Genomic DNA, 10,980 nt, shown 5'->3' on the forward strand with positions numbered 1-10,980 from the left:
GGAATTGGGCTTGTTTAGTCTTCAGAAGAGAAGAGTGAGGGGGGATTTGATAGCAGCCTTCAACTACCTGAAGGGGGGTTCCAAAGAGGATGGAGCTCGGCTGTTCTCAGTGGTGGCAGATGGCAGAACAAGAAGCAATTGTCTCAAGTTGCAGGTCTAGGTTGGAAATTAGGAAACACTATTTCACTAGGAGGGTGGTGAAGCACTGGAATGGGTTACCTAGGGAGGTGGTGGAATCTCCATCCTTAGAGGTTTTTAAGGCCCTGCTTGACAAAGCCTTGGCTGGGATGATTTAGTTGGGGTTGGTCCTGCTTTGAGCAGGAGATTGGACTAGATGACATCCTGAGGTCTCTTCCAACCTTAATCTTCTACGATTCTATGATTCTATGAATGTATCTCATTGCTTATTACTGTAACAAATGCATATACACAGTCGATATTTTCCATAAACAATAAGATCATTGTTCAGTCTAGTCCAGTATGCAGCAGTGGCCAGTCTGAGTTACTTCATAGGAAAGAGAAACAAAAGTTATAATGCTCCTCGCAGGCAATTTTCAGAGGAGGTGCCATGTGGACATACCTGCTGGAGAAAAGAATGCTCTCACGTGGCCTGAATAGGAGATGAATTTTCAAAGGATTTGGAAATTCAGCTCCATCATTGCCCGGCCTGGCAGGGTTTAGTCCCTTCTCTAGATAGACACACATACATGGAGATTTTCAAATGAATCAAGTCTGACCTGGAAGTGATTCCTGCATGAAGGGATGTTAGTGGATCCAGTATCCTTAATGTCGTAGAGGAAATTATGGCAGATTAGGCTTCTGGGAAGAACACACACTCTAGGCTGGAAAGGAAGGGAGATCCACCAGGAGCCACACAAAAGGCACAAGCAAGACAGCAAGCCCTGCCATTAAACAAAGACTATCTCATTCATACGAGCTGTCATTATGCAGCTGTCAGAAGAGGGGTACATGCCTCTCCCTCTGCAGCTGGCATTCTCAGCAACATAATACATACATATGGCTCCATATTTACACATACTAGCCTCAGGGCTTGGCAGTAAACTACGCAGACAGGCGGGAGATGTAAACATCTCTCTGTTAGACGCCACTCATCAGGGGCACAGCCAGAGCTGCAGTTTTACAGATCAAAAGTTCCTCGTGTGTGGGTCCTCACTCTTGTACTTTAGCCTGTGGCTCCCACACTGTTGCCAGAGTACACTGTGGCCAGAACAGGGCTGGGTGTGTGAAGCATTTTCAGAACAAACCGTACTCATTACCCCACAGGCAAGCCGTGTGAGACCCCCACTCTTATCTTCTGCCTTTCAGGTTGGTATTTGTACAATTTAAAGTAGCATTTACATATGCTGATTGGCAACTTGCATGCATGGACACAGTTGAAAAGGGTCAAATTTTGAGACTTCTACTCATCATTGTGCCCACGGGAGGATGTCGTCTTCTTCTGGTGCTGTTACTAGGGGCTCTGGCCAAGGGAATGCTGCTGGTGGGGGTATCGACCCTGGCATAGCAAGGGCCAGACAATTTTATGAGACATTCCTGAGAAAGAGGCTTTGAGACAGGAGAGTGTAGCAATCAGCAAGTCAAATCTCTGTGGAAGAACAAGAAATTCTCATTATGGAGGTCACTTCTAGGTTCGATCGCTTCATGGGCAAGGCCTCAAAAAACATCTCTGTGGCTATGAAAGTTTCTATATGGGATGATATACTAAGAAAAGTGAATGATTTTAGTGGGTGATGGACAGCACCAAGAAATGGGGGGAAAAGAGGGAACAGAATAAGAGGGCAAAAGTTAGCAACAGGGCACATTTGACAATATTGCTGAGTCCTGCCAATTGAAGTACCACAACAACCTCACTAAAACCTTCCCAGTGCCTCTGTGGATGGGCACTCTAATGCAAACAATGATGAGTGTGGAAAATTTAGGCCCCATGACCAAGTGTCTGCTTCCTCCTGAATCTCTGTCCTGTGTCCTGTTTCAACAAGACCGACCAACCAACCATCCAGGGGGAGAAAGCAGATACTCAAGACTTCATCATAATGTCTATCTCCTGGGGCTGCTTTCTGCTGGTTTCCACTGATGTGTCCCAGAGGGAAATAATTCAGCAAATGTCTCTGTAATGTATGTACCTCTCCTTTCAGAAATCTCCTCTATTGCCATCTCTCACTATGTTTTGGATGGAGGCCCCTCTGCCTACTTCCTGTGGCAGCCTGTGCCCTTTGTGGTGGAGAATGAAACAAAAGATAATTCTCCACCCTGAGGTGGAGACGGTGGTGTTAAACCATTAGTGAAGAATTTGAGCTTATGAATTTTAGGGGACTTTCTAAGGCCTCATGCCCAATATCCAGGATGCTGAGGCTGATTGGTGCATGCACCATATGAAGCAGAGAGAAAGCTTCCTGACAATAGCGGGGAACATATTATCCAAAGCATAAGAGCTAGGCCCGGATTCGGGGCTCTGTGGTGGCTCAGTACTCTGGCTTTGCTGGTATACCAGGGCCACAAAGCAGGCCGAACTGGCCATTTGGGAATCACCCCTGGCATAAGGGAGATTCTGTTAGGATAGAGCCAGCAGGACATTCCCATATCGCCCTGCTAACAGCCCCCAGTGTAAGGGAGCACCAGGGTTGTGGTGGTAGATTATGGGGGGACATGTTAAAGGAGGAGATATAGTCAGAGCACAGCGCACTCCTGCTACTCCGTACCATGTTCAGCACAGTGTAAGATAGAGCAGCTCCTAAGGACTGTTCTAGCTTTTATTGTTCTGTTCCTTCGCTGTCTCCAAAATTAAGGTGGTGGTGCAACAGTCCTTTACCCCATCCCCAATTCCTGCATTCAGTTTACCTTAACCAGGCCTGAGATTCAAGTTGTAATTGCTGCGTGGGATTGTTGCTTGGTAGTACAGGCAGGAGCAATGGGCAGAGAGAGACATGGGTGGTTCCAATAGAGCTAAGAAGCTTATTAAAGATAACCTGGACGTGATGCAAATAATCAGCACTGCTTTTTCAGTGTCTTACAGCACAAGGACTATTCCAATGGGCAAAGTGAGCAGATTATGGCACTACATTAACAATGAGATTTCTCCCAAAATACATGTGACCGTAGAAGACACTTGTTTCAGTTGTCTACAAAAAAACTGGAACCTGCCAAGGTTTCATTTTGTTTCTTATTAGAGGCCACAATTCTGCAAAGACTTATATCTGTGCTTACCTTTGAGCACCTGACAGGTTTCAAGTTAATGGGACTGTTCAGATGCTTAAAATTAAGGACATTCATAAATGTTCTGAGGCTCAAGGCTGGATTTTTTAAGTAGCTAAAATAACATTTTTCTTACCTGAAGAAACAGTGAGTTTATAAAGGAAAGGAATATCAAGCTATTTCCTGAGCATTAATCATATTGCCCGATTGCAAAATTTGCAAAGGGGCGGAGTGGGATGGGATGAAAATCTGTCAAGCTTTTCATGCCTAAACCAGTGTTTGCATATCTTCTGTTGGTAATTGGAGGCTGTTCTAAACTGTGAGTCAGGCTACACCTGACTTTATGAAGCACACAAGTTCTATATAAACAGGGATATGTGAGAGACTTGTATGTAGCGGGCGGAGATTGAGATCTTCATAAAGACCAGACATAGAAGCAAAAGAATGAAGAACCTTCCGTTTCTGCTGTTACTATGGGCCGCATCTTGTGCTTTTCCTATAGATCCAAAAAGGAAAGCGGAAGAAGAGACGAAGCTTGTTCAGGTAATGATTGCAGACACACAGGACCAGATCCTGAGCTGGAGTTAATTGAAGTTAATGGAGCTATGCTGATTTACACCAGCTGAGGATCTGACCCTATACATGCTGATGGGGTGAATAGTCTGGTTCAGCATTTCCCAAAGAATAGAAGTATGCCCTCCTAGAGGGGTGTGACACACTGGCCGTGAAAGGTTCCCCAAGGCTGCCCTTCTAAAATGGTGGGGTGGAAGGGTGGATAGGACTTGTTTCATTTTCCTGAAGGGGGCTCTTGGTTTCAAAAGCTTGGAAAGTGCTTGCCTTGCGTGCTGTTTTAATGGATGTGCAATGCTCAAAGTGAGGCAATATTTCTGAAGAATAATTCAGCGCTGTCATCATGAACCGTAGACATTTGCCAGGAAGCATCTTATTATTATTTTGTTTTACATTATTTTGCGGGAAACAATTTAAAATTACAGTGCACCCGTTTAGGGTCTGATACTGCAAACATTTAAACATGTGAATAACTTGACACACAAGTAATCTTCTTAAGCAACAGTGGGTCCTGTAGCACCTTTAAGACTAACAGATGTATTGGAGCATAAGCTTTCATGGGTGAATGCCCACGACATGTGTCTGACGAAGTGGGCATTCACCCACGAAAGCTTATGCTCTAATACGTCTGTTAGTCTTAAAAGTGCCACAGGACCCTCTGTTGCTTTTTACAGATCCAGACTAACATGGCTACCTCTCTCATAAGTAATCTTCTTGGCTCACTTGGGGCTTCTCAGGGGAGTAAAGATATTCTCATGCATAAGTGGCTGTAGGATCGGGATCTTCATTTTGTCTGCATCATTACACATGATAAAATGTAATGCTATTGGCAAATCATGCTTTCAATCATGTTCTTCAAACATCTGTCATTGTCTGTCTTTAGATACTGCATGGAGTGCTGGAATAGATAGTAAATCTAAGGTGTTTTGTCACAAAATGTTCCATTTACAGGGCAAATGTTTATTCTGAATGTGTTCTGAGCATTAATCCTATTGTACAATTGCAAAACATTCATGCAGAACTCTTGTAGCCACATTATCACACAACAAGATAATGTCAAGGTATTAATATAAATGGAAAATGGGAACTAATTTCAGTTTTACAAAGTTTCTAAACAAGGTGAGTTCCTGAAACACAAAGGGAACAAGCAGCAGAAACCCAGGGTAGATCTCATGTCAGAATATTTAATATTATTTTGCAAGATCTAAAAAAGAACCTAGTGTCTTAATATATATCTGTTTCATCAGAAGTACCTGGAAAATTACTACAGCTTTAAGACAGATGGGAAGCCTGTTTTTAGATGGAAAAGCGATAGTCCCATAGTCAACAAAATCAAAGAAATGCAAGAATTCATCGGATTGGAGGTGACTGGGAAATTGGATTCTAACACTCTGGAGGTGATGCAGAAACCCCGGTGTGGAGTCCCTGATGTTGCTGATTTCTCCACCTTTGCAGGACAACCAAAATGGGGGAAAAGAACTCTAACATACAGGTAACTATGCAGTAGTAGAGGGGTTTTCTTGAATTAAAGGGAAACAAGTTGCTCCAAGTAGATGATCAATATTGTAAAGAACTCAGCTGTTTCTCTATATTATATTTGAAAGGATTTTGAACTACACACCAGATATGGCCCAAGTTGATGTAGATGCAGCCATCAAGAAAGCTTTTACAGTCTGGAGCAATGTGATCCCATTGACATTTACCCGGGTTGACAGAGGTGATGCAGATATATTGATCTCCTTTGCAGCCAGAGGTAAATATATCTATCTATCTGTATATAATCATTGTAAATATTACCAGCCAGAGGTCTGTGAATTATTTTTCCTGAAATTATTATTCATTATTATCATTTGTATTAGGATGGGGATCCCATTGTGCTAGGCATTATACAATCACACACAAAAACACAGTCCCCGCCCGAAAGTGTTTACAATCTAAGGCCCTGATATTGCAAAGATTTATAGCTGTACATAACTTTACACACTGTGTGTAGTTCAACGGGATTGTGCATAGTGTATAATGTTCAGCCTGGGCAGACATCTGCACAGAATCAGGGCTTGTGGGTCTTACTCATAGCTTTACTCATGACTGTAGTTCCATGTATGTCATTGGGACTACTGACATGCTTAAAGGTAAGCACAGGTTAAAGTGCTTTGCTAAATAAGGGCCACAGAGCTCTGTGCTTGGGGCTGGCTCCCCCTCGGAGGCTTTTCCGTGGTGGAGGAGGGCAAACTCCACCCCCAACTGGGATGATGTGGGTGGATCCTCAGGGAGATTTCTCCCACCAAAGCTCTCTTCTATGTGCATAGAAGGTAGCAGGATCATAATTAGACATGATGCAGTGAGTAAAGAGAACAGAAAGTAGTGGAGGATGGTGGAGGGAACAATAAAAGGTCATATGATTATTTTGGTTTCTCACATGCTTGTCTTGTGGTTCGACTATATAAATACAAGTTGTACAACAGCTCGTCATTATTTTTATTTACCTTCCTTTCCTTTGCATTTCTCCTCCCACCAAGCCATTGTACCTGCATTCATGCCCATCTCCAATCCTTACTCAATTCCCAGTAAGGACTGCTTCATGATCTCTTCCATTTTGACAGATTTTTGTTTCACTTCCAATTGTTTAGTGTCTGCAGATCTACTAGAAAGTCAAAACTTTCCGCTTTTCAGTAAAAATTGACAAATAATGGGGTTGTCCAAATTGCATGTCAGAGGATTTTGGAGTGTTGCAAACGCACAAAGAGTTCTATTGCACCTTATTCCATTCTTAGTTCACAACGATTTCAATCCCTTTGATGGTCCTGGTGGGACGGTTGCTCATGCCTATGCACCTGGCAATGGTATTGGTGGAGATGCTCACTTTGATGAGGATGAAGACTGGACCAAAGGCTCACAGGGTATGTAAACCAACTCTTAATATTTCATACCTGGGCTCGGTAGGATTTTCAAAACGAGGCACCTAAATTTTGACTCCTAAATCCATAGTTAGATACCTAAGTGAGTGGCTGATTTTCAGAATTGTTGAAAAACCAACAGGATTTTAGCACTTTTGAAAACCCATCCCACATAATTAGCTTCCTCAGGCCCCAGTTTTCCAAAGGCATCACAACATCTGGACTCCTGCACCCACATTGATCTCTGCTGGAGTTGTTGGGTGCTGGATCAGGCCTACAAGCACTGCACCTTTGCACTTTTGATGCGCTTCAATGTATTTTCATTGTACTTAGTTTTATTTCAACTACATCTGAGTTTACTATAAGCACTAAAAACCTCTGTTGTATTGAGTGCAATTGGGTGGCTTGTATTTCACATTGATGGGCAAGAACATGAAAAGACTTACCTTTCTTTTATACATTTTGTTTGCTGTTTTTAGGTTCCAACTTGTTTTTCGTGGCTGCGCATGAGTTTGGCCATTCACTGGGACTCTTCCATTCTAGACACCCTGATTCACTGATGTACCCAGTTTATAGACACTTTGATTCCAAGACTTTCCGTCTTCATCAGGATGATATTAATGGCATTCAATACCTCTATGGTAATCAAACATTATTAATCGCTCAATGTTTATGGCCTCTAACAAGTTCAAATAACTTTTAATGAAATCCATGTTGAATGGTTATATTAACTATAGCTTGAATAAAAATGACAGATCCACTGAAGTTATCTGAATTTTATAATATCAAATCCTAGTTTTAATTTCTTCTCTAAACTGTTTTCCCTAGGACCTTCATCTAACCCCCCTGAAGATCCAACAGAATCTACTGTCTCCATAGAACCCCTGGAGCCAACAGAACCGCTACCACCAAACACTTGTGGCCCTAATCTGACTTTCGATGCTGTCACCACTTTCCGTGGAGAAATAATGTTCTTTAAAGACAAGTAAGCTGACTGTCTTAAAGCAACATCATATCTTTTGCTTAAATCTTCCTTTGATGGCACAATAGTTTGGAAAAATAAGAAACATTCCAAATTTTGTCCAGCATGTTAGTCAAACCAATACCTTTTATTATGTTCAAAAAAGGTTCAGATAAATATCACCAATCTTTCTTCCCAAGTGCCAACAGACCTCCTACTTACCTGCACAGAAGTGATCATTAAGGGATATTTCCTTAGACTGTAAGCTCTTTGGGTCAGGGGCCATCTTTCTGTTCTGGTTATTTATGCAGTACCTAGCACAACAGGATACATAGCTGGGGTCCTTGGTACTACCACAATGCAAATGATAAACCCTAATAATAATAATAATAACAGCAACACACACTTGCCAGACTTATTTCCCAGTCTAATCATAGGAGAAAACTTGTCAAATTTAGATAAGATTGTGGTAACTGTTGACAAATTCTGACTTCTTCATTGTGACCTCTATATGCTGGACTCTATCATGACATCTAACACTGGCAAGTTTTACTTGGGTACTTGGGTTCTGCAGTATTCCCAGGACAATTCATTGATTAAAACAACTGACCAGAGATGAGCAGTAAGTGTGCCAAGCTGAAGCATTCCTCCACGGAAAATCACTAATACTCGGGTGCTCTCAAGGGCTTAAAGAGAATAGATTGTGGGTTCTGAGGACCCAAAAAGAGGAAAGTGGGATAAAAGGAGGTCTTAGTGAGACCTGGGATATGGTATGGTAGTAAAAGGATAGAGGTAAGTATTGGTGGGTAAAGAGACAAATCTGGTTCCCTTAAGAAAAGGGAGGGAGAGGAAGAGGGATGGGATGCAGAGAAGACAGAGAGAGAATTAGAAAGGGTGCCTTAAAAGACAGGGATAAATTAGAATAGGTCCCAACATTCAGAATTCAGGAGAACTCAGTTTTGGACTCTGAACCCATTACTTGGGACACTGAAGTTAGCCATTTACCCATCTTTAACTGCAGCCTTCTAAACTTTGAAAATTTGCCATCCCAAATACCAAGTCTACATGCACATCCTTTGCAACGATGATTTCGGATAATGAAACCAATTACCATCATTATATTTTATCATTTGTTCAGTGCTGCAGAAAGGTGTAGATTGCTTCCGCCTAAAGACTTCACAGTCTAAAGGAGTTTATAATATTGTATTCTGACATTCAAAATATACTAATGGCAGGAGAGCAGGCAAATAAGTATTGTGAAATCTGCTTTCCCTGAAATCCAGAGATTTATCCAGCGATAAACTCTCTCAGGGGAAAATCCTCAGCCCAGAGCCTAGCACGAGTATGTGGAGTAGATCTTGGGGAATCCTCTGGTCTCACCCAACTCTACCACCTCCCTTTCTCAGTGGTGTGCTGCAGAACTGAGTCCCATTTCCTTTTCGTGTAGCAGAACTGCATTTGTTCCATGCCAGGGAACCCTCTCTAACCTCAGTGGTAAAGGCAGGTTTTAGCCCTAAGTGATTCAAAAGTCAAAAATCTAAGTAAATGCATAGAAGACATGATTTGGGAGCAATGGAATTTGTATGTGTGCCAATATACAATACTCTCTGGGCTGTAGAAGTTGTAAACTCTTATTGCCATGGTTAGAATCTCACATATTGTTATGTATAAAGATATGATTTAATAAGCAAGTTGTACTGTATTTGGATCAGGTACTTCTGGCGCAAACACCCTACAAGCAGAGAAGTTGACTTTAATTTAATATCTTCATTCTGGTCACCTCTGCCATCTGGCTTGGATGCTGCCTATGAAATTACGGACAGAGATGAGACATTTCTTTTTAAAGGTAAGCATCTGAATTTCTCCATGTTCTTCTTACATGTGACACAAATGGAATTTACCTGCTTTGAAAATACACCTCTACCTCGATATAATGCTGTCCTCGGGAGTTAAAAAAATCTTACCGTGTTTTAGGTGAAACCGTGTTATATCGAACTTGCTTTGATCCGCCGGAGCGTGCAGTCCTGCCCCCCCGGACCGCTGCTTTACCGCGTTATATCTGAATTCATGTTATATCGGGTTGCGTTATATCGGGGTAGAGGTGTAGTTAAGGAAATTGAACCTTGTACTCTTTTAATGGGATTACATGAACTCTGATCTAATCCAATTTACTGGTATTGTTTTGCAATTAAATTGCTAACAAAAACCACACTTGGCATCAAAATGCCTGTCACTTATTTGATTAATGTTTGTCATAACTATAAAGGGAAGGGTAACAGCTCTCCTGTGTACAGTACTATAAAATCCCTCCTGGCCAGAGACTCCAAAATCCTTTTACCTGTAAAGGGTTAAGAAACTCAGGTAACCTGGCTGACACCTGACCCAAAGGACCAATAAGGGGACAAGATACTTTCAAATCTTGGTGGGGGGATGGCTTTTGTTTGTGCTCTTTGTTTTGGGGGTTGTTCGCTCTTGGGACTAAGAGGGACCAGACATCAATCCAGGCTCTCCAAATCTTTCTGAACAAGTCTCTCATATTTCAAACTTGTAAGTAAACAGCCGGGCAAGGCGTGTTAGTTTATCTTTGTTTTCTCAACTTGTAAATGTACCTTTTGCTAGAGTGTTTATCTCTGTTTGCTGTACTTTGAACCTAAGGCTAGAGGGGGGTCCTCTGAGCTCTTCAAGTTTGATTACTCTGTAAAGTTATTTTCCATCCTGATTTTACAGAGATGATTTTTACCTTTTTCTTTAATTAAAAGCCTTCTTTTTAAGAACCTGATTGATTTTTCCTTGATTTTAGATCCAAGGGGTTTGGATCTTGATCCACCAGGAGTTGGTGGGAGGAAGGAGGGGGGATGGTTAATTTCTCCTTGTTTTAAGATCCAAGGGGTTTGGATCTGTATTCACCAGGGAATTGGTGAAGAGTCTCTCAAGGCTACCCACGGAAGGGAATTAGCTTTGGGAATGGTGGCAGCGGACCAGATCTAAGCTGGTAGTTAAGCTTAGAAGTTTTCATGCAGGCCCCCACATTTGTACCCTAAAGTTCAAAGTGGGGAAGCAGCCTTGACAATGTTAACGAAGCTAAATTTCCCTAACAAATCAAGCTCTATCCAAGGAAATGTGAAATGGCACTATTTGTCTAAATTAAAAATAGTAGCCCAAATTCATCCTTAGCATTCAGAAGAGTTACATGAGGGATGGATTTTGCCAGGTGTGTTTAAAATACAACAGAAGGCGATGGTCCATTGTTTACTGTAGCCACAGGAATATAATTCTCAACAGAAGTTCCTGGCAAAATGTTTTCAACAACTTTTCTTGATAGGAAATGAATTCTGGGTT

At 41.9% G+C, this 10,980-nt stretch overlaps 1 protein-coding gene across 1 annotated transcript; it reads left to right on the plus strand.

Annotated features, from left to right (window-relative positions):
- Positions 1-3,627: 3,627 nt before the first annotated feature.
- On the plus strand, positions 3,628-10,974 carry LOC113405751 (stromelysin-1-like; the record flags this gene model as incomplete). The annotated part of the gene is made up of 8 exons (XM_026647000.1): positions 3,628-3,756; positions 5,031-5,275; positions 5,388-5,536; positions 6,558-6,683; positions 7,160-7,321; positions 7,509-7,665; positions 9,354-9,487; positions 10,964-10,974. Coding segments are annotated over exons 1-8 (1,083 nt in total), but the record flags the coding sequence as incomplete, so codon positions are not given.
- Between the last annotated feature and the right edge of the window lie 6 nt (positions 10,975-10,980).

Source organism: Terrapene carolina, unplaced genomic scaffold, assembly GCF_002925995.2.
Source record: "Terrapene carolina triunguis isolate 2854851 unplaced genomic scaffold, T_m_triunguis-2.0 Scaffold50591, whole genome shotgun sequence".
Taxonomy (NCBI): Eukaryota; Metazoa; Chordata; order Testudines; family Emydidae; genus Terrapene; species Terrapene triunguis.